At 45.2% G+C, this 24787-nt stretch overlaps 1 protein-coding gene across 3 annotated transcripts in view; it reads left to right on the top strand.

Annotated features, from left to right (window-relative positions):
- The window catches only part of LOC144677670 (limbin-like), a 184283-nt gene that overhangs the window by 143335 nt on the left and 16161 nt on the right, over positions 1-24787 (top strand). For all 3 annotated transcript variants that reach the window (XM_078537849.1, XM_078537792.1, XM_078537736.1), the window contains exons 18-19: positions 3294-3502; positions 5984-6071. In XM_078537849.1, coding sequence (XP_078393975.1) covers positions 3294-3502; positions 5984-6071 — 297 coding nt within the window. The remainder of the gene's footprint in view (positions 1-3293; positions 3503-5983; positions 6072-24787) is intronic.

Here is a 24787-nt window from a genome sequence, read left to right as displayed (position 1 = left end):
TCCTTCTTACTCATTTGATCTGATCCCAACTGTGAACGTCTTTGGGATGTCTTGCTTTATTGTTTTTATTTATTTGCTCACAAGATGTGAGTGTCACTGGCTAAGCCAGCATTTATTGCCCATCCCTAATTGCCCTTGAGAAGGTGCTGGTGTGCTGCCTTCTTGAATCGTTGCAGCCCATGCGGTGTTGGTACACCCACAGTGCTGTTAGGAAGAGAGTTCAGCGGCAGTGAAGGAACGGTGATATAGTTCCAAGTCAGAATGGTGTGTGGTTTGGAGGGGAACTTGCAGGTGGTGATGTTCCCATACATCTGCTGCCCTTATCCTTCTAGGCGGTAGAGGTCACAGGTTTGGAAGGTGCTGTCAAAGGAGTGGCTGCAGTGCATCTTGTAGATGGTACACACTAATGCCACTGTGTGTCGGTGGTGAGGGAGTGACTGTTTAAGATGGTGGATGGGGTGCTAATCAAGCAGGCTGCTTTGTTCTGGATGGTGTTGAGCTTCGTGAGTGTTGTTGGAGCTGCACTCTAATGTTAATGTTAAAGGCAAATGTAATGAGGGTGTTTGAATGAAATGGATGATTCCACTATCCCAGGATTCCAGGAAAGCTGAGTGCACAGGAGTGTGGGTTGGAGGATGAAAGCGACAGTACTGTAGCACTACCCACAACACACTCTCCCTCCAGCCATAGCTTCTTCATTGGGATTATGCGTTTGTGGAATCACCTCCCTAAAGCAGTTAGCAATAGAAATAATATAAGTGTTTAAAATTCCTTTCCTTAAAGGGGAGATTTGTAGTGCTGATGTTGATTTTCTTGCTTATGGTGTTCTGGGCAATATTTATCCTTCAATCAATTCAAACAACTGATTATCATGTAATAATCACATTGCTGTTTTTGGGACCTTGCTCTTTGCAAATTGGCTGCTGCCTTTTCCTACATTATAACAGTGACTACATTTCAAAAGCACTTTAACGTTTGTAGAGTCTTTTGGGTCATCGTGACATTGTGAAAGGCACTATATAAATACCAGTTCTTTTTTTCTTTCTTTGCAAAACCGCCATTTTGGGCACAAGCAATAGCAAGTAGGACATCATGATGGTCAAAGTGCTCCCTGGCTCTGAATGCTAATTGAAAATTCCCCTCTCTGGGAGAGTTGACTTTAAAAAGCTTAGCTCCAATCAGCATGTAAAGAGTTTTAGACAAGGAAAAGCCATTAGGCCTATTAAAGCTTTTCACTCCTGTAATCTATTTTTAATTTTACAATTCCACCCAGAGATTATTCAAACATTTTTTTTTTCAGTGAAAGTTTTCTAACTGATTACTATTAATGTTTTCTGTTCATACTTTCGTGCCATACTCTGAAGTAACATTCTGGATTTATTTTCTCTGAACCATTTTATTTTTATATATCTTAACAAGCTCCCTCCTTCAACTACCACTTTTTGGACCAAAGGGTGACGGATCTCCAAAATTTATGAGCTCCCCACTTCCTCCTCAAGGGCAATTACGGATGGGCAATAAATGCTGGCCTAGCCAGCGACATCCACATCCCGTAAATGAATAACAAACATTATATATCAACAACTTGCATTTATATAGCACCTTTAATATAGCAAAGTTCCCCCAGAGGCACAGGTTTCAAATATAAGCTCTGAAAATATACTTCCAGAACAATTTTGTATTCAATCTATCACCATCTTGTGCATATTGTGCAGTAGGGTAGAGGGCAGTGCTTCTGATTCAAGGTATTTCCAATTTTCTCACCATAAACTCTAATCACTGGAAAATCAGAAATGTCACACTCGGGTGCGTTGGCCTCTGTGCACAATTCTCCAATCTGCACCTCTATTGTGAAGGCTCCACACATGGGCTATAGTGTGTTCCATTGCACTCACTGTAACTAAACAGAAAAAAATTGAACTGTCCCTTGCCAATGCCACAATTTTTTATTTCCGTATGTTAATTTGCAAAGCTGGATCTCACTCTTTCAGGTTCTTCTTCCATTTCCACTCCTTGTGCCCTGTTCTCGTCTCCCATGTCCACCCCTCTTATTCTGCCTCTGCTTATCCTGCCCCTTCTTGTTCCGTCTCTTGCTTTCGGTCTCTATTCCCTTTCTATCATTTCAAGTTTTCACCTATCTCTTATCCCCTTTTTATCCTCTCTCATTCCTTTCTTTTCATCTTTTTCTATTGTCCCCTAATTTGTATTATTTCTAAATTCATCCTTTTTGATTTCTCTTAGTTACTTTTCACTACTTAATGTTTGACGTTTGAAGCTTGGAAGAGGTGATTAATTTCTTCTCTGGAATCATTGTTCTCCAGTACAAAGGAGGGTTTTGCCTATGTTTGTTGAGGAGGCTCAGTACTGACATTCATCTTTGGTTTTTTCTATTGCTTCTCAGTCCTGTCATGTCTCTACCACTTTTCTACTCTGTTCTCTATATCTTCTGAAGTCACTGAGTCTTTCTTGTTGAGTAACAGTTCCAAGCATGCCAGGCAGCCTCCAATAAGTTGCCCAAGTGGACTTTCTTCATTTGGAGGCCTGGACAGTAAGCATCCCCAGGCTATTAGACCAAGTTCATCACAAGCATGCCCAATCCTGTCTATACATGCATGCTTAAATCAATGGCTTATTTAGTAACAATCAGGAGTGGGATCCTTGCCTAATTTCCCTGACCCAATCCACTCAGCATCTGTCACTGCTGACATAACTGATCGGCATAGATCAGAAATCAGACCTAGACCTTCTTAGTCTGTAAGGCTCAGTTATTCAGTCAGCTGAGTAGTTGATCAGTTTATGGCAGTATGTTTCAATACCGTAAAGACTGTGACAGATATATCGAAATCTCCATTTATTGAAGGGATGAAGAATCAGAGCAATTAACCAAAATTTCAAAACAGTTAAAATTTTGTAAACTAACTTCAGTAGATGTGGCCCTTTATCAGAAACCTGAGTTCTGATGAATGGTTCTACGTAAGGCATTAACCTATCCTCCAGTTGATCACTGGCACATTTCCTATTTCCTATTTTATCTCAGATGTACAGAATTCATTTTTTTAAATCTGTTGTATTCATAATGTTGATCTGATGGGGTACTTTTGATCTTTGACTTATGAAGCAGGTCTACTGATCCAATCATCATAAAAATGTTAACATAAAGGACCCCAATACACTTGTTGTGAGTGCTTTTGGGTGCCTGGCATTCGAAACGGCCCAGAGAAAGAAAGGTTTCTCCTTATTTGCCCATTGTCTGTTGTGCCAGGATTGATAACATCATGTTTTTCTTTCTGTAGGAGCTGGAGCAACTTGTCCGTTTGCATTCAGATACCCTACAGCATGAGCTCGCTATCCAGAGTGAGCTAACAGAACAGAACAGCTGGACATTGACACAGAGCAGACATCCCATTGAAGACGATACAGCACAAAGCAGCAGTCAAATGTATATCTGTCTGAAGCAGGCCATGTCCAAGTATAAAGACCTGATGGAAGCAGAGAGTCAGAGGTAACAGCCTTGTGTTTTCTAAGGAGAAAAGGAAAATTCAGAATAATGTGCAAGAGTAACTGTGGTTACTTTGAGCAGTACGAACCATGTTCACGAGGTTCATTAAAGGTACAAGTTACACTTAAATGGGGGAAGATCTCCCTAACATGCTGTGCGGATTGATGAACCGAGCACCCATATAGTTGGACGTCACAAACCTACTTTCTTCATTTGCATGCTTGCTGTTTAAGGTGCTGTGGGTTCAAATTTGTCTTGAATAGAAACATAAAATGTGCATTGGCAACTTGTTTTACACCTCACCACGGCCATGGAAAAGGAAATTGGATAGGGTGTAAACAACCTGCCAATTCACTATTGCCTTTCATGTACTCCTGCCTAGGAGTTTTGCTTCCTGTATCTTTTAGCAGCCGATTGTATCCGTATTGTTTTGGTCTTTTTGAGTAAAGGTAAGCCTCCTGGAGCCTTCATGCCATGTAGTAGGATTTCCACAAACACCAGGCCAAATTTATGGCGCTATTAGCCAGATTTGCCAGTTGCAATTTCATTCAATAAATACAGATAAGAAAAGCCTTGTGTGCTTTCTTAGTTCATCAGCCCAAAAGGACCCCATAATCTGCTCCCTGTGCCCATCACAAGAAACACCACAGGTATAGTAAAGCAAAGGTTTTGTTGCAAGTCGATGAAAGAGCTCCAATTGTACAGCACAACAATCTTAAAAATCATCAAGTTGCACAATTTTGCCATAAAAGAAGTTACCAGTCAGCAGGAGAGTGAGAAGACACAGGACCAACTAGCAGCAGAGGACAGTAATGAGCTAGATGAGCTTCAAATGTATGAAGGCATCTTGCAGCCAGGGAGCCTAGTGCATCAGTCGCTAACTGAGAACATTTTCCATTAATTGTAGCCCTTGCATAACCAGTCTTGTCCATTTTGTCAGCATACCATGGCCCTGTAAATACCATGCTAACCATTCTCATCTAGTCTTACTTCGCCCATCCTTCAGTTTGTTTTTAACTAAATATTACCATACTTGTAGCCATTCTAAAATAAACCTTCTGGACTAAGGAGAAATAAAGTGCATTTAATGGTTCACCAAAAAATTAAAAGAGTGAATCAAACTAGCGTTGATACCATATTGCACCTCTTGGTAAACCTATATGGTGTTTGTCATTGGAACACAATCTTATGCTATGTCTAGATGTTACTGCAATGGAAGTACTAAATGTGGTGGCAAGTTGTTGTATGTTATTGCTGGCTCTAGACCTCTTGGTACCATCCGTGATAATGAAGTGGTACCCATACCTGCCCCATTACCTAGCTCTTCAGTGCATTAAGCAGATGGATTCGACAGATGTGCAGTTCTCCTGAGAGACAGCAGGTTTAGCTGCCTCTCCTCTGGTCATCCCCAAGATCTTGTAAGGTGACTATGAATATGCAGAGGCTATTTGCATGCAGTCTTTTTCACCTGATTTTTTTCTGAAAATAAAACCACTGGATGCTTAGACTGACATACATAAAGAAAAAAGAAAAGAATGATTTGCATTTATTTCACACTTTTCATGGTCTCAAAGTACTCTACAGCCGGTGAAAAACTTTTGAAGTGTAGTCACTGCTGTTAGAAAAGAAATGAGACAGCCAATTTGCACACAGCAAGCTCCCACAAACAGCATGTGGTAATAATCAGATAATCTGTTCTTGTAATGTTGATTGAGGGATAAATACTGGCCAGGACACCGGGGAAAACTGCCCTTCTTCAAACTAGAGCCATAGGATTTTTTACATCCGCCCAAACAGGCAGATGGGGCCTCGTTTAGCATCTTATCCAACAGGCAGCACCTTCGACAGTGCAGCACTCCCTCGGTACTGCACTGGAGTGTCAGCCTTGATTTTTATGCTCAAGCCCTGGAGTGGAAAGTGAGCCCAGAACCTTGTGACTCAAAGGCAGGAAATAAGGCATGGCTGACACTCGAGATTTTATCCTTTTATAAGTGTAGAGCATTTTCTTTAAGATAATCTGCATGCGCTTCCTGGCTTGTGTAGCAATGCAACCCACATTCCATACATTCACTCATGTATTGTTGTTTTGGTAACTTCAGTGTTAGACAGATATTTTGTTTTTTTTTTACATTATTATGGGTAAATCAGTGGACTACATGGCTATTCATTTAAATGGAAATTTTTGTTATCTCTACTATATTAGTAATGTCAACGTGTATGAAGTCTATTGAATCGACATCCCAGAAATTCATTTTACTGCCCTATTTTCTGCCTACTTTATCAGCTTTACTCAAAGTCTCTCAATGTATTACTGAGGTCACTTTTCCAGTTGTTTAGGCTCAGTAGTCAGGATTTACCATTTTATTTGACATATGCTTCTACGGCTTCATGGTCTTCTGACAAGACTTGTGCTGTGTACATTGCATGGTGACAAAGTGAACAGTCAAGACCAGATCAAATATTAACTTCTATACTGCTTTCCAGATTAAGAGATGAAGCTAGGAGCAATCAGTTACTTGAAGATGTCAAGTGGCAGCTGCTGGTAAAGATGATGCAGAGTCTCCAGGATCAGGTAATATTCTGTATCAAAACTTTGGGTTAAATGTGCCATTTTAATACTTTCACTCTTTGCTTTGCATTTGTTTTCTTCCTAAAATATATGTGCAGGTTTGAATGTGACTGTATTTATCATCACAGGCTTACTGTGATGAAAAATAGTCATAACTTGGGTAACAGTGTAATAAGGCAATAGGAATGAAACTCATGAGAGACGTGTAATGGGCGGCTAAATCAATATCACTCATTATATTCGACTGTCCAGTCATAATTACCACCATTTTCTCAAACTCGCCTATATATTTTTAAAGGTTATAAATAAAGCTTGCTAAATAAGTCAATATTTTTAGAAACCTTGGAATATATTTTCCATCCATTTGTAGGGGTTTACTTTGAAGGCGTGAATTGATGCTGTGTTAATAAGACACGCTGGTTTGAAAGTACGGTTTTAACCTGCAATTTTGGACCTAATTACTAATTATCATGATTTGATCTTGCCTGAAGTTGCAAAATCAAGACACCTGTAGTTTCAGCAAGCAAGCACTGACTATATGTAATTTTCTCATGCAATATAAATTGTTGTTCCCTTTACTGTTGGTATTTTCTTGCGAGCTGTCCTGATGAGTGCCAGATGGAAAGCTTTGATAGCATGTCTCTTTTTTCAGCAAAATGCAAGTTCCTTAGAGCAGTATCTGTTGGCTCCTTGCACCCACTTGCACTGGAGGTGTGTAGTCCACTGGCTAACATTGGTAGGTTTCAGTATTGTTCAAGGACTGGGTGAGAGGATACACATGTCCTCAGATGTGGCACTGGTTGGCTCGGGTTGAGGCGTTCCATAGGAGGCGGTGTGTCTTGTACTTGCCCGGGGGGTGGAGGGGTGGATGGGAAGAAATCTACTGCGCCCTTCAGTCCTGAAGGAGCTGCCTGGTCTCGTCTGCACTTCCTATTCTTCCTGCAGGCCAAGGCGGACCTCTTGCAAGATGTCCATAACCAAGACCTCCCTTTATCTTGCTGACTCCTATAAGGTAGAGGAGCACCACACTTACTCCTTTCAGATGAGGTCCTCAGAGAATTTCTTGAATGAATGTTGATAGAATGTTGTTCAATTCCTGACAAATGTCCCAGAAAGTCTTCTGATATGTTTTGAAAGTCCTCTTCAAACTTCCAGCAGCAAGTGAACAGTGACAGGGGATATATCATTAAGCTGAAAATTGAAGCAGAAAATAGTTCTGTCCATGTTTACTTTAGAAACAACGTACCTGAATTCGCAATTTGATTCACAATGACTTCATGCAGCTAATTTAAATATATTTAAATGAGGTTCAGCGGTGATGGTATTTCGCATTACCTATATTTATGCTCATAAGTTAGAATGGGAAATAAAAGGTACAGCTGTGACCAGGTTCTGCTAAGACATGTGAAATGAGTTTATAAACATAAGAACATAGGAGGAGGAGTAGGCCATTCAGCCCCTCGAGCAGGCTCCACCATTCAACTAGATCATGGCTGATTGTCTACCTCAATGCCATTTTTATATTCCCATATCCATTGATGTCATTAGTATCTAGATATCTATCGATCTCTATCTTGAACGTAACTCAATGACTGAGCTTCCGAAGCCCTGTGAGCCTGAACGCTGCTGAAGGTTTGAGTAGCAATTACTGCACTTGTGAAATTTTGCTTCTTTTGTTTGCTTTGAGGCTAGACACATTTGAGCTGCCTTTGGGACTGAGAGTTTTTTAAGACTTTACCTTTGCCGCCGCTACAGTGAGCACTTCTCAGGACTAATTATCCATTCCCAATGGACGTAACCTTTTCTATGGCATTATAACGGATGACGCGGAGGAACCTAAGAGGATGTAGGAAAGGAGAATGAAGTGCCTTTCAAAGGATAACTCGGGCCCTGCAAGAATATGCAGACAACAAAGGTTCTGTGAAGAGATTAGTAAGGATCTTTGTATGAAAGAATGCGCCAGCTGTTTCAGAACGTCTGGCGGCCATGATCATCTGCCCAGGCAACTCTGGCTGTGGCTTTGAATTAGTAACTATCTCTTAACTGCCATTTCCATGGCTATGGCCTCGTCACAGGTTCTTTTTTTATTCATTCACAGGATGTGGGCTTTGCTGGCTGGGCCAGCATTTATTGCCCATCCCTAGTTGCCCCTGAGAAGGTGGAGGTGAGCTGCCTTCTTGAACCGCTGCAGTCCATGTGGTGTAGGTACACCCACAGTGCTGTTAGGGAGGGAGTTCCAGGATTTTGACCCACTGACAGTAAAGGAACGGTGATATGTTTCCAAGTCAGGATGGTGAGTGACTTGGAGGGGAACCTCGAGGTGGTGGTGTTTCCATCTAGCTGCTGCCATTGCCCTTCTAGATGGTAGTGGTCGTGGGTTTGGAAGGTGCTGTCTAAGGAGCCTTGGTGAATTCCTGCAGTGCATCTTGTAGATGGTACACACTGCTGTTACTGTGTGTCGGTGGTAGAGGGAGTGAATGTTTGTGGATGTGGTGCAAATCAAGCAGTCTGCTTTGTCCTGGATGGTGTCCAGCTTCTTGAGTGTTGTTGGAGCTGCACTCATCCAGGCAAGTGGGGAGTATTCCATCACACCCCTGACTTGTGCCTTATAGATGGTGGACAGACTTTGGGGAGTCAGGAGGTGAGTTACTCGTCGCCCGATACCTCCCCTCTGACCTGCTCTTGTAGCCATAGTATTTGTATGGCTACCCCAGTTCAGTTTCTGGTCAATGGCAACCCCAGGATGTTGATAGTGGGGGATTCAGTGATGGTAATGCCATTGAACAACATGGGCAATGGTTAGAATCTCTCTTGTTGGAGATGGTCATTGCCTGACACTTATGTGGTGCGAATGTTACTTGCCAATTGTCAACCCAAGCCTGGATATTGTCCAGGTCTTGATAAAGCAGCTGAAGATGGTTGGGCTGAGGACACTACCCTGAGGAACTCCTGCAGTGATATCCTGGAGCTGAGATGACTGACCTCAACAACCACAACCAACTTCCTTTGTGCTAGGTATGACTCCTAACAACGGAGAGTTTTCCTCCTGATTCCCATTGACTCCAGTTTTGCTAGGACGCCTTGATGTCACACTCGGTCAAATGCAGCCTTGATGTCAAGGGCAGTCACTCTCACCTCACCTTGGGAGTTCAGCTCTTTTGTCCATGTTGAACCAAGGCTGTAATGAGGTCAGGCGCTGAGTGGCCCCGGCGGAACCCAAACTGGGCGTCAATGAGCAGGTTATTGCTAAGCAAGTGCTGCTTGATAGCACTGTTGATGACCCCTTCCCTTACTTTACTGATGGTGGAGAGTAGACTGATGGGGTGGTAATTGACCAGTTGGATTTGTCCTGCTTTTTATGTACAGCACATACCTGGACAATTTTCTACATAGCCGGTTAGATGCCAGTGTTGTAGCTGTAGTGGAACAGCTTGGCTAGGGGTGTGGCAAGTTCTGGAGTACAAGTCTTTAGTACTGTTGCTGGAATATTGTCAGGGCCAGTAGCCTTTGCACTCTCCAGTGACTTCAAATGTTTCTTGATATCACGTGGAGTGAATCAAATTGGCTGAAGACTGGCATCTGTGTTCCTGGGGACCTCTGGAAGAGGCCGAGCTGGATCATCCACTCGGCGCTTCTGGTTGAAGATTGTAGCAAATGCTTCAGCCTTATCTTTTGCACTGATGTGCTGAGCTCACCCATCATTGAGGATGGGGATATTTGTGGAGCGCCCTCCTCCAGTGAGTTGTTTAATTGTCCACCACTATTCATGACTGGATGTGACAGGACTGCAGAGCTTAGATTTGATCCATTGGTTGTGGGATCACCTAGCTCTCTCTATCACTTGCCGCTTATGCTGTTTGGCATGCAAGTAGTTCTGTGTTATAGCTTCACCATGTTGACACCTCATTTTTAGGCATGACTGGTGATGCTCTTGGCATGCCCTCCTGCACTCTTCATTGAACCAGAGATGATCCCCTGGCTTGATGGTACTGGTAGAGTGGGGGATATGCCAGGCCATGAGGTTACAGAGTGTGTTCGAATACAATTCTGCTGCTGCTGATGGCCCACAGTGCCTGGATGCCCAGCCTTGAGTTGCTAGATCTGTTCAGGGGAGCATTGAGGGGAAGTGCACCACGGCCATAGTCACAAATGATGCCATGTGTGACTTTGGTTAGCATTGTTTCAGTGCTGCACCAGGGATGGACGCCTGAATGAGGAGACACTGTGGTGCCACACAAGCAGAAATGGTGATTTCCTTTTCAGCTTCTAAATGCTGTGACTGATGGCTTGATTTGGTGGCCTCTTGGGGTTTCTGAATCTCACCATTTATCAGGTATCCACTAGTTACACTTAACTTGGTCATTGTTGATCGTCAGGTCATCTTAAAACATTTACTGAAAATATTTACGTTTATGTGTGCCTCAAAACATCTCGCACAATGAATTGCCTTGGGGTGTAGTGGTTGAGATTTAGGAAAGTATGATGTCTGGCCCGAAGCAGCCATGTCTGCAAAGGTAAATAGATGATCAGCTTTTGGCAGTCATGGTTGTTTCTGGAATGTTACCCAGGGCACCAGGAAAACTTCTTGTGATTCTTCAGAAAACCGCTGAATCTTTAAATGCAACGTTTTCTAATTGTAAACTTCCATAACTCTGTAAATGTTGTAGTAATGTGTACCATATAATATTGTTACTGATGGACCAGACTACACTCATAATTATGCTTTGGTACTGCCAAGTAATTTCCCTATAACGTGTACTAGATTCTTTGTTCCCTGTTAATCTGGATTTGCAGAACCTATCGTTGCAACCTGTCCATCATGTGGTATTTTGTAGTGATAACATTATTCTAGGCCAGCGCTTCCCAAACCATTTTCCAAATTGACCCCCTTTTAACAGTTAAAAAAGTGAATGTGACCTCAGACACCAACAAAGACAAAACAGCAAAAGAGCAGCACAGTAACTTCCGGTATATCAAAGTTCGCATTTTGTAGATAACATCATGTCAGTTTGAAAATCTGTGATGACCTCGGTGACCAGACTGCCTCCGATTGCTAAATCCGTGTCCGTCTCCATTGCTGCCTGCTCTGGGAAATCTCTGACATATTTACGTAAGGCAAAATTTTCCCTGAATTGCACTAAGTGCAGTGGTGGAAGCGGAAAAAGACGTTTCTCCTGCCAGCTGCAAGGGTGGGTTTTTGCTCCGTATCATCTGCTTCCTGCTTCATTAATTATGCAGGCACAGGAAACGTACCATATCGCTGGTGGGCGGCCTCTGAATCACCCACCATGCCGTTACCTCACTCTGGATGCCATATCTAAACGGCAGCTGCACACACAGTTTTCAATTCTTGCAGCCCAGGACTGCTCCAGTGAAGACCTGGCCCCGAAAGCCAAGAAGCGTTCAGTGACCTGTTCCTGGAATGCCTTTTGGAAGCCCACCGTGATGTCCTCTACCCCTGCTCTGGCTGCAAGAGGTCCAGCAATCTCACCATTCCGGCTTGGGAGGTGATGGCAGTGGTGATCAGTGCCAATGCTGCACAGAAAAGGTTGGCCATCCAATGCTGATGGAGAATAAATGATCTCATCCATGCCGCCAGGGTAAGGCAACCACCTCATCACTCGAAACTCACAAGGCCATCACACTTTCATTGGACTATCACTCACTGCCAGGTCAAGGGACGTCACCACTCACTCTCTCACACACCCCGTCACATCTCCATCTGGCCACATCGCCTCTGGAGGCTGCCTCCTCAGCTCTCACCATCTTGAGGCCACTTGCACAGATCAACATGTGCCCCCAAACACACCCAGGGATAACCCCCTTCCCCCAAGCAAGCCCTAGCCCTGCAGCTGTTGAAAAGCCACCACCGCCTTACTGCTGGTCTGGTAGGTAGAGACCTGCCCGAGAGCCTCCCTAAAAGCCTCCCTGATGTGGTGCTGCCTGCGAAGCCTGGCGCTGATGACTGTGAGTGCTGCCCGAAATAAAGTAGGCAAACAAACCTTGAATTCCTGAGTGAAGTGCAGGTCACCAGGTGCACGTCACTCATGTAGAGTTGTGAAACACGGTGTGCAATCATGCCTACGTGCCTGGATGATCCAGTGTGGGGGGGATGATTCTGGCGAGCAGGGCTTATAAAGAGATGATAGAGCATTGAAATTAGTTTCCTGATATGCAGCGGCATAAACACCATCGATGCTATTGACAGGTGGAGCGGACGATCGCGGACTGGTTTTATGACAACGTGAAGCCAATTTTTGCAATCTCCCGATGTTTTCTGCTCCTGTTTGCTATGATGCCCACCAAAAACAAGAGCAGAAAATCCCAACCGTAGACGCATTGTTACGTCTTAGCACGCCTGATCAGAGCTGCTGCAGCCAGTCAAAGTGTCCAACGCTGGAGAGATTGACTTGTGATTGGTTACGTCCCACTTTTAGGAAATATGAGGGTGTGGCAGATTGTGATTTTATTTCTCATGACCTCTTTCACTGCTTCTGTGACCCCAGTTGGCATGGGAACCACTGCCCTAGTCGCTCTCAATCTCCAATGTAGTTTCAGCTCCACTTCCGTTAGTATTGTTGTCTTTTATTCAGAATGTGGTGTATATGCCATACAAAAAACGGTGTGATGTATTGAATAAACAGTTATAGTTGAATACCAGAGTTGAGATCCAGCTAGGCATAATTCTGTATCTATAATTCATCTGCCTGTTGGGAAAGTGTTTCTTTAATGTACAAGAGTTCCTCTTCCTTAGCTGAGCAATGGCAGACTTTCCTTCAGCTTTTGCTGGTCTTGTCCTGTCACAAGCAGAAAGTGTCTTCTCTGCTTCATGCCGTGTTATTTGAGTTGGCAGCTTGACATATGGAAAAGAGGCAGAAATGTCTCTAATCATTTTGTTCCGTTTCATCGCTGAATTACTTCCAACAGTTTCATTTCTCCAGTTTGATGGTCACAAAAAAATGTCCATTTGTCAGCTGCTCCCATGTAATTGGCAGGCATGAAGCTGTGCAGCATAACCATGGATTTTTTTCATTCAGTGAGATATAGATTTGCATATATTAAAAGATTCGGAGTTCTTTCTGTTGAAGAACTCAAGTGTTTCTAATTAAATAGGAGCTGTTTATTAAACTGACCAATGTCTGCGTCAAAACTTACCTGTGGTTAGATTGGATTAGTCTAGCCCCAAGCGTGTGTACTGTTGAACCATGTTAGCCTGTCTGGTGATAAGTATATCTATTTAAAGCAATGGATGAATGCCTGGATAATTTTAAGACCCAGTTTTGATCTCTGGTGAAAGGCAAGCGAGGCCAGAGGGGTGTGTGACAGGCTTTTCCTAATTCAGTGACATGAGGCTTGTACCAATTTAACTCCAGGGCCTTAGTAACACACTCTCCGAATCGCGCCCAAACTCAGCGTGAATGCCCTCAAGTTGGCAGAAGGGAATAGCACCAACAGACAGGTGAGTGGTTGGGGGGACATTAGTGTTATGACGTGGCAGGTGCTGTGTGCCAGGCAGGTCAAATCCACAAGGGAAACTTGGTCACGCTGTCACAACGGTTCTACAATTTGTATTTATTATGAGAAGATTTGTGCACTGAATTCAGAAGTAATGAGTCCACTAACACCTTTAGAGATTTTAAAAACTAAATTAAAACAACTATTAACAAAAGAAAAGATTTCAAGCACATACATAAGATTACAGTTTCTTTATACTGTAACAAATCCCAAAATTCCTAATTAATCTGACTCTCAACTACATACCCTCTTTAAGGCAACAGTCAAAAATCAATTTTAAATTTAAATAGCAAGCCAGCAAGTTTACCACAGCACCCACTCGACAGTGGAATTCCAAAGGAAATCCATCTTTGGCTACTGATACAGCAGACTTCTGCTAAAGTGGCTGGAGGCTTCCCCAGGGCTGTTTTACACAGTCCTTTTAAATCTTACATGATTTCACCCCCCCCCCCCCCACCATGGCCTTCCACTCCTCTTTATATATGTTTCTCTCTCTTTAATCTGTAAATTTCATTGTTCTATATGTCTTTGGAAATTTAGTTTCCCCATAGTATAAAAATCTTTCATGTTGCCAATATGGTCAGTACCTTTGGGGAAAAATAAACATACTGCTTGGCCTTGCTTATCTTGTTAGTTGTAAACACCCTATCATCTCTTTGAAACCCAAACAACCCCTTCACTTAACTAAAAATGCTAATTTTCTTCACACCCTACACGCTAAGACCTCATCCATATTTACTCATTAGCATTTCAAATGCCTTTTACCCCTAACTTCTTTTGATAATTTCAAGCTTGCAGTCTGTCTGACTCTAATTCAATTAAATCATACAGACGGACCCATTCAGACACACCTTTATAGACCTACTTTACAATAAACCGCAATGATGTAATGAAAAGAAATGTCAGTTTCCTGACAGTTAGACAATCAGTAACGAGTGAAGGGAAGCTTGGGGCAGATGGAGGCCCTTGGTTTCCTGCACCTCCAGGCAGCTTTTAAAGCTTCTCACCTTTTCACCCCTCTTTTGGGCCTTTTGCCGCTTGATATCGGTGGAGAGCCTGGCAACTTGATTTCTTTAAGAACGGTTTCAGGATGACCGCCAGTGTTGGGAATGGAGTAGTTTTCTAGCCAGCATCAGACCTTCCAAAGTCACTTATCATCGGCCAGAAATTTTAACATGGCGTGCGGGCATGCGCCCGACATGCCCGAGCGTGAAATAAAGCCGGGTGTGCCGACGTCAACGTGCACTCTCGCGATATTTCACTGGAGGAGGCTCCACAGGCCAGAGGGCGCCCACCAAAGTCATCAAAGCCAACAGAAGATGGAGGCATGCCCGCCATTAAGTACGTGGCCAGCTAATGCCCTTGGGAAACCTTACACCTGCCGAACAAATGAAGCATCCAGAGGCCAGTTGCACAAAAACACATTTAATTAACTGGTGCCTGGCAAACATCCTACAAATTAGCATTGACAGGTGTTTTCCGTCACACCAGTAAACACTGAACAGAAAAATGGGGGAAACAAATATCAGCTGTGATCAGGCCATGTTGTGATTAAAGTGCTTTAAGTTTTCGCTTGTGGGTGCTATGTCTAGGTGCTCCCCCCTGGCTGGCCCCGGCATTGGAGACAGCCTGCTCACTCTGCTGTCCTGTTGGCTTTGATGACTTTGGCGGGCATCCTCTGGCCCATGGAGCCTGTGTTGACCCCGCCCTGGAGGAAGCTGTCAGTGCCATGGCTAGCATCTCCCCAGTCACCGCAGCTTCATCAGATGCCATGATCACTGACAGAGGAGGGAGGAGCTGCTGCCCTCATCCAGAGCGCCCTGAGAGGAGCTCGCAGAGATGACAGGCAGCTCGCGCACCAACGTGAGGTCGCTCTGGACCTCCCTGCTCACCACTGATGGACGGGCACCGAGCTGGGATACTGGGTGCCAATCCATCTCCCACACTGACAACCTGAGGTCACTGTCAGTGTGAGGGCTGCAGGTCCGAGCGCAATCCCAGGAACCCCTCAGCCTCTCCATGACAGTTGCCACTCTCTCCATGGAGGAGGCATTGCGCTTGGTCATGAGGGTCAACACATTGCTCATGCCCCCAGGACTCCTCCATCACAGAGACCATGACACACGTTCCCTCATGTATCTCCGCCAGGTCCTCCCCCACACCCTGCTGGATGTCCAGCATCTGCTGCCTCAGGGACGACTCCAGAGGCACATCATCAGCCACCGACTGAGCATTGTCTTGGTCCCCAGCCGTCCTCCGACTGCTGGCGCTCTGGGCACTGTTTTCCTCCGCCTATACCCTCAAGCGAGTGTGAAGTGCCCTTACCAATGTGCACTGAGATAGTAGCCAGCAATCTAATGCCCACCGAGGTGCTGGCATCAGCGCTAGTGCCTGCTTGAGAGAGCGGGTATGATGCACCTGCATTCTGATCAGTGTGGTCCTCAGGGGTCAGGGGTGGGCCTTCAGGCTCCTCATCCTGAAGGGCTGGTGGTGAGCCTGAAAGGAACAACAAGGACATGTCAGACTGTTACTGTGCATGCCAGGCAGCCTCATGAGACAGAGATATGCATCAGGGTGCCCTCGTCTTTCCATTACCAATGGGGATTCCGGCTTCGAGGCTCACATCAATATAGAGACTACAGTGGAATGGTTGCAATTACCAACATTCTCACCTCAGTGCACTGCACCCTTACCTCCCTGTGGCACCCCAACCTCTCCCTGGCCGTTTGACCGAGGCGCATGGCGCCTCTCCAGCTCCGGGGGCCTCCTGCTCACAACGAGTGAGGATTAGTAGGTGGGGTGGTCCCCCGCCAGTACGCGACCTCTCTGCATTGTTATGGGATGTTTTCTCCTGAAAGGACAGAGGAGCATTGATTAGTCCACCCTGTACCTGCAGCACCCTTGCAGTCTGGCCAACCCCACCTGAAGAATACCTCACAGGGCTCAGCCGATTCGTGACTCTGGAGCTGCAAGACAATCAGTCCAACCCTTGCCCAGATGTTGCCTCATTGACATTTGCCACTCATGCTCTAACGCCTCCGAGGTCCATGGGGGGATGGGCAGTTCTTAACTGCTCTGCAAAGTGACCCATGACCACACGATACGCAACCTTCCTGATCTCAGGAGATTGTTGAAGTGCTTCTGGCGCTGCACACATGTGCGCCTCACCACATCATGGCTGCTGACCCTGGATGCCACCTCCCCCCAGGCTTTTCTGGTGAGGCAGGGGGTTGGTGGGGGGGGGCCTCCTCCCATCCCTGGGGACAAGGGTTTCATTCTGTGCTGCCCCCTCCCCCAGGCGGGCAGTGAGGCATTCATCGGAGAAACGCGGGGCTGAATGCCTTGCCGACCAGCCCTGCCGTGTCTATCCGCCACGCTCTCCATCACGACTTCTGCGCCTTTCGGTGGCAGCCTTCCAAGGCCGCATTTGAATCGGCTGCCGGTTCGCCATTGGACCCGGTGGACATTGAGCACCCTTCCCACCCGCCACTTCACATCCCCCAGCCACGTCTTATGCTGGGCCGGCCTTAATTGGCCCGCATAAAATCGCAGTGCGCTGCCGATCGTGGGTGGCAGTTGACCCCCCCCTCCAATCCCGCACACCAAGGGCAAAATTCTGCCCAGAGAGTAGAGCTCCTCTTACCTTGCCCCAAGAACGTGCCTTGACCCTCCGTAGCCCAGCATGTTGCACCAACATGAACTCTTTTTTGTTTGAAATTGCTAATATGGTAGCAATCTACATCAATTTGTGGAAATGATGTGGTCTGCACAATTAGAAGGAACAGAGAAGAGACTTGCATCTCTTAATTCTATGGTGGAGTCAGCCTTAGATGAAAATGAAACCTTTTTGACTGTTGGATTATTTATTGTATTTTACTCTTGCTGGTCAGGGCAGGGTTGGTGTTGAGGTCAGTTTTGCTAACTATTTCTACAAGGAGCAGATGTACATTACAGACTGGGAAAATGTCATTTCTGATCCATATTCTTAAATTTTTCTTGACACTTTTCTGGTTTAATCTGTTTTAGATGTTGGTTGGACATTAAATATTGGCAAAGACAGTGGGCAAATTCACTTTCTGTACATAACTACTGTAAATACAGTTTACAGTGTATGAAATACCATTCATTTACTTGTTTAATGTTGAATAAATGTGACTGTTGGTTTTTATCCTGATCCATAGAGATAGAATGTATACTCATTCTTTCACTAAGACCAAAGAGTTTATGTGGTGGCATGTAATATAATCAAGGAAGCTGGCGTACATTGGCCAAGCTTCCCTGGTTGATCTAGGGTTCCACTACATTTGCCAAGATTATTGTGAAGATTGTACATGTGAACATATGAATTAGGAGCAGGAGTAGCCATACATTACAATAACTACATTGTAATATACTTAGTAATTTCATCTTTCACATAAAACACCAGGCCATATTTTGCATGCTGTATGGCTGTGGCAGCTTATAATCATTGACCTTGGCCCAGAACTGCTGCTCTCTGGGTTGGTTGTCCCTGGGAAGTACCCCAGAAGATGTGCTGGGCGACCCCCGGAAGTCCCCACACAAGGGTAATTACCCTGGGCAATTACCCCGCACCAGGAACCATCCAGAACTCTGATTTAAATTGGAGACTTTGGATGGTTCTGACTCTCTTAGGTTATGATCCCAGCTGAGATTACCCCTGGACAAGCCTGATCCCAGGGTGGAACCCAGCCTGATAGATCCTAACTTTTATTTGTTTGTTTAAATACATGGAGAGTAGCTACTGAACAGAGGCACGGGGGTCAGCTAATGAACTTGCAACAAAAGAATAAAACATTTATTCAACAAGAAAAGATAAACTATATTACAATACTCCTTCACCCACAACTATACCTTTACAGATCTATACAGATTTGTAAGAATAACACAAGTTACAAAAGCTATCTTATACTCTAATGTACGCAGTAAGTACACAGACCATGTAAATCTATGGCACCCTGCGGTTAGACACACCACACTGACCTCAAGTGACAGATGCCACCTCAACCAGATGCTATGGATCTCTCCTCAACTCCCCCCAGACGCTTGTCACACCATGAGCCAACCAGTCTCACTGAATTCCATCCTTCACATGAGGGTTTCCAATCTTCACTCTCCAAGATCTCGCCTTGGAATCTTCTCCTAAATCAGTGCTTTCACGCAGACACCTTCCACAAGGGCTCAGCTCCAGGGTTTCAAACTCTCCTTCTGATGTTCCTCTTCCCTGGGTCACCACATGCATTCAAGCTATCTTCCATGCACACTCTCTCACCAACTCAGTACCACTGCTTCACATGCCCATAGCAAAGAATTACAGACCTTCAGTTGTCTCTTTGAACCTTGTTGCTTCTTGCAAGCTGTTCTAACTTTAAATCTGAAGCTTGGAGCCTTTCTCTCTGCCCCTCACTGTTAACTTCACTTAACAGAGCCTTTTCCCAGGTTCCTGTCCTTCCTTTGACTACAAGACCTTCTTTGCACTTTTCCCTCTTCCACTCCCTTGGACTTTTGGGGGTTTTCTTCGCTTGGGACCTTTTTTTGGGGGGAAAATCTGCAGCTCCCTCTCCCAGTGCCCAGTCTCTCCAGGGTCCTGGCTTCAACAGAACTTAAAACTGTTGTTTCTTTAGTTCTGTGTATGTCTGTGGGAGGAACCTGCCGATCTGGCTCCCCGTTGCTAGGCAATAGCACTATTCTTTCAACTCTTGTGTGTTTACTTTTACTTTATAGGGGTCTTAAACTTCTCATTAGACATGCAAGCAGCCTTTTAAAGAGAAACTAAAATTCCATTTGACCTTTCTTAACACACAGATACAGAAAAAAAATCAAACCAAAATGTTAAAGCTAAAACTCATTCCTAACACCCAGAAAAACAAATATAACATATTTAAACTATCTCTATTTCCTAACACTTAGCCGAATAGTTACCCTGGAAAAGTTAATAGGATTAAAACCACTTCTAATTCCTGGGTAACTATACTGGTGATGCCCCCTAACCCCACTGAAACTCCTAACTAGCCCTCCCCTTCCCCTGACTACCCTCCCAACCCTCCCGACTACCCCCCTAATGTTCCGACTACTTCCCTGGCTTCTCAAAGTGGCTGGGACCTTTAAACGTACCTGCTTTATGGCAGCTGGTGCTGTAAAAGGGGTGTGTGGCTTCACCTCCCCCGACACTGCTGCCCTACACGGAAGAGACCCAGGAGCAGGTACACTGCACGTTCCTTAGCAGGCCTGAGTCGGAAGGTCGAGCGAGATAAGTGCAGCTCCTGACTAAAGTAAGTGAAAAGGGGCTAAGTGGCAATCTTACTGTGATTGCCACTCCTCAGAAGTTCTGGCCTCTTCTCACGACACGCTTGCTCATTGTTAGCAACATGCATTTCCTATAATGAGAGGACATCAATGTTATTTGTTCTCAGCATCTTTTCCAGGTATCACATTTGGCCCGCGAGAGACCTTCAACATTGAGTTCCAGAGTCCACTCTTCTGAATGCTTGGCCTTGTGAGGGGTTCTGGTGACCACTTTGAATTTTAGTTTTTCTCCGTTGGCCGGGAGGCCTGTAAGAGAAGAGGCATTCAGTCGCTGTTTCGATGACATTAGTTACGGATTCAAGAGTTTAGGAATTTGCTTGACAGGGTGGAGCACAAGAAAGTTGTTACCATTCACCCCACTATGGAGCAGGTAATAATACTCTGTCCATGCCTCACGCTTGAGAGCGAAATCCTGCAGTTACACTTGCTTTCTAGCAAGGCAATGGACCGGCTAGGGAACTTGATATTAAAACTGTGACTACAGCTTCTGCTCCTAAAGCCATCCAAAAGAAGAAGAGAGAATTGGGAAGAAAAAGGCACCATTTGGTTCATGAGGGATATGAACTCTGTTAACGCAAATGATCTATGACAGTGAGTCCAAATAGAACAGTTAGGACAAATTTCCCCAGGCAGAACACAGATCAACTGGTCATATAGCGTGATCTGATTTTTCCTGGAGATCATATCTCTTTATGTCTTTTCAACATTGTCTTCTATACACTCAAGTGCAAGCATTCCAAAAGAAAGAAGATAGAAATGCTTGGAGGTAGGATGGGTCAGGGGGTTGGTAGGATGGGTTGGGGTGGAGGGGGATTGGTTGGATGGGTCAGGGGCTGATAGGATGGGGCCGGGGGGGTGGTAGGATGGGGCCGGGGTGTGGTAGGATGGGGCCGGGGTGTGGTAGGATGGGGCCGGGGTGCGGTTGGATGGGGCCGGGGTGCGGTAGGATGGGGCCGGGGGGTGGTAGGATGGGGCCGGGGGGTGGTAAGATGGGGCCGGGGGGTGGTAGGATGGGGCCGGGGGGTGGTAGGATGGGGCCGGGGGGTGGTAGGATGGGGCCGGGGGGTGGTAGGATGGGGCCGGGGGGTGGTAGGATGGGGCCGGGGGGTGGTAGGATGGGGCCGGGGGGCGGTAGGTGGGTTATGGGGGGCGGTAGGATGGGTCAGGGGGCTTGGTATGATGGGTCTGGGGGTGATAGGATGGGTCAGGGGCATAGGATGCGTCATGGGGGAGTCACGTAGTCAGTTGAGGGGGCAGGGGTTTAGTTGGGTGTCGGTGGCATAGTTGCGGACGTGGGAGGTAGTCGGAGGGTAGTCGGGAGGGGTGGGAGTTAGCCACTCATCTGCATTTAAGAACCTTTTTCTGTAATGCAATGGTGTAATATTTATAACCACCGCTTAGCCTCGTTTCATCTCCTTGGCCTGCTGCTTCCTGTTGCAATTTTCCAACTCCTTTTCCTTTGCTGCTTGGGTTCCTTTTCTTAGGCTCTTTCACTGCTTTCATTTGTTTCTCCTCTTTTATCCTCTTCCACGTTTCTTTCTTTGCTTCTTTCACTTCTCTTTTCCTTCAACTTTTTTGCCTTTGGTTTTCCTTTTCAGTCCCAGCTTTTCGAGACCTTCAAAGGATGGCACTAGAATATTTTATCCTGCAGAGCTTGATCCATTTCTGTCAATCCTGGTTTATGATGTCCCTTTAACATTAAGACTGCTTTATAAGTGGAAGTTAGGATTGTTGTCAGTTGGTGCTTAATGCCCCTCGTCCATCCCTCCACGCTTGCCTTTTATGAGTCCCATCCTGTCTAAATGATCTTCCAAGAAATACCTCCCATCATGTTTGCCTTTCTGCTACCTGTTCTGCACAATTTGTCTTGTTAACTGTTTAATTATTTTGGCCTTGCAGTGAGAGTCAGGGAACACTCTGGGAGATTTTCTGCTTGGGAATTTGCGCTGGAATTTTCCAGCCCTTCACACCGACAGGAGCTTCCAGGGTCCTGCTGACGTGAACAGAGATTTCAATGGCTCGCTGGCCCCGCTGCGAGGGAACCCGCCGTGGCGAGGTGGTTGGAAAATGCTGGCCTTGACCTTTTCTCAGTAGATTGTGAGAACAGCGGGACCAGGTAGACTGGGTGCAAGTTGAACACTGAAGACACATTAGGTAGAAGGGGAATGTAAAGTAGATTGAGGTTGAATGGCACAGAATTGATGTTGTTTGTTTTTAAAATCCCATATTTGAAGACAAAATGCTATAAAATACAGGAATTGCTGAAGGGATGGCATCATTCAAAGTTAAGTCCCAGAGGTGATAGGACACTCTACTACATCATCTCCTCAGAGACATTAAAATAATGAGCTTCTGAAAGATCAATAAATGTTTTACTGGGGTTTTGGAAGAAGCTTCTCTTTAATGACAAAATATTGTCTTTATTGCACTGCAGTGATTGATCATCTGATGTTGTCAAATGCCTCTGATTGCTACAATTGGATCTTGCAGGGTTTAGCAAGAAGCTGTGAGGATTGAGGCAAATGACTGTGGCCAATTCCCCTGAGTCAAATGTAATTCTGTTTCTCATTTAAAACTTTTTATAGTTGGATCTGCTTTTCTTCAGGCACTCATCATGGTAATGAATGCTCCTGTAGTACCAAGAGCTAGAATTATGTGCAGTGCAGCTTAGACCTCATTTAACTGAAGGGATTTGAACTTTGTTAAAATGTAAGCGGTGGTGCAGCCGTTTACAAAGACCACTCTTTCCAGCCGGTCCTGCACAAGCTGCATCTGGTGCCCATGCTGGTCGACATCAGATCATATTTCCCAAAAGTTTTCTGATGGGTGATTTTCCGGAAGGTGCTCCTTCTAGAATTATTAGGGGAAGGGTATCGGGCTGCTGCCTGTCGGTGACTTAGCGCCACAATAACAGTAATAGATAACAATATCAGATTAACATACAGGTAGGCCATCCTTGTAAACCCATACGACAAGTGCAGCTTACCCCTTTTAACCATGTTAATGTTTCGGCACCAGGGAAATACCCTGGTTCTGTCAAAAACTCACTGAAAATATCACACCTAGCATTTGCCCAGTCTTGGCAGCTCCATACCAGACAAGCAGAGAGAAAAAACAGCTTTTCCAAACACCTTTACAAGTAGATGATTCCCCTTTAACACGAAAGACAGTGAAGTTAGAATTTGCATTGTTGTGTGATTGGGGGGAAAATGGCTTCTGTTTGTAGTATTAAAATAGACAAAATTATCAATCAGTTAAGAGTATATTGTCTACACATTGTATGGATTCAAGGAAGTTTAAAATGCTGCAGCACAAAAGAAGCAATTGAGTCTATTGTGCTTGTGATCCACTAGATCTAATTAGACCTGGCTGAATTCAGGATTTTTTTTTTATTCGTTTATGGGATGTGGGCATCGCTGGCTAGGCTGGCATTTATTGCCCATCTCTAATTGCCCTTGAGAAGGTGGTGGTGAGCTGCCTTCTTGAACCACTGCAGTCCTTGTGGTGTAGGTACACTCACAATGCAGTTAGGGAGGGAGTTCCAGGATTTTGACCCAGCGACAGTGAAGAAACGGTGTCATATTTCCAATTTAGGATGGTGAGTGGCTTGGAGGGGAACTTCCAGGTTGTGATGCTCCCATGAATCTGCTGCCCTTGTGCTTCAAGATGGTAGTGGTTGTGGGTTTGGAAGGTGCTGCCTAAGGAGCCTTGGTGAGTTTCTGCAGTGCAACTTGTAGATGGTATACACTGCTGCCACTGTGCATCGGTGGTAGAGGAAATAAATGTTTGTGGATTGGGTGCCAAACAAGCAGGCTGCTTTGTCCTGAATGGTGACAAGCTTCTTGAGTGTTGTTGGAGCTGCACTCATCCAGGCAAGTGGAGAGTATTTCATCACACTCCTGACTGTGTCTTGTAGATGGTAGACAGACTTTGGGGAGTTAGGAGATGAGTTACTCACCGCAGGATTCCTACCCTCTGCCCTGATCTTGTAGCCACAGTATTTATATGGCTAGTCCAGTTCAGTTTCTGGTCAATGGTAACCCCCAGGATGTTGTTAGTGGGGTATTCAGTGATGGTATTGCCATTGAATGTCAAGGGGCGATGGTTAGATTGTCTCTTGTTGGAAATGGTCATTGCCTGGCACTTGTGTGGTGCGATTGTTACTTGCCACTTGCCAGCTCAAGGCTGGATATTGTCCAGGTCTTGTTGCATTTGGACGTGGACTGGTTCAGTATCTGAGGAGTCACAAATGGTGTTGAACATTGTGCAATCAGCAAACATCCTCACTTTTGATCTTATGTTGGAAGGAAGGTCATTGATGAAGCAGCTGAAGATGGTTGGACCTAGGACACTACCCTGAGGAACTCCTGCGGTGATGTCCTGGAACTGAGATGATCGACCTCCAACAACTACAACCATCTTCCTTTGTGCTAGGTATGACTCCAACCAGTGGAGAGTTTTCCCCTTGATTCCCATTGACTCCAATTTTGCTAGGGCTCCTTGATGCCATACTTGGTCAAATGCAGCCTTGATGTCAAGGGCAGTCACTCTCACCTCACCTCTGGAGTTCAGCTCTTTTGTCCATGTTTGAATCAAGTCTATAATGAGGTCAGAAGCTGAGTGACCCTGACGATGCACAAACTGAGCGTCATTGAGCAGGTTATTGCTAAGCAAGTGCCACTTGATAGCATTGTTGATGACCCCTTCCATCACTTTACTGATGATGGAGAATAGACTGATGGGGCGTTAATTGGCCAGGTTGGATTTGTCCTGCTTTTTGTGTACAGGACATACCTGGGCAATTTTCCACATAGCCGGGTAGATGCCAGTGTTGTAGCTGTACTGGAATTGGCTAGGAATGCAGCAAGTTCTGGAGTACA

Source organism: Cetorhinus maximus, chromosome 1, assembly GCF_964194155.1.
Source record: "Cetorhinus maximus chromosome 1, sCetMax3.hap1.1, whole genome shotgun sequence".
NCBI classification, from domain to species: Eukaryota; Metazoa; Chordata; class Chondrichthyes; order Lamniformes; family Cetorhinidae; genus Cetorhinus; species Cetorhinus maximus.
Note: the sequence above shows the minus strand (reverse complement) of the source record. Positions and strands in the feature narration are given on the sequence as shown.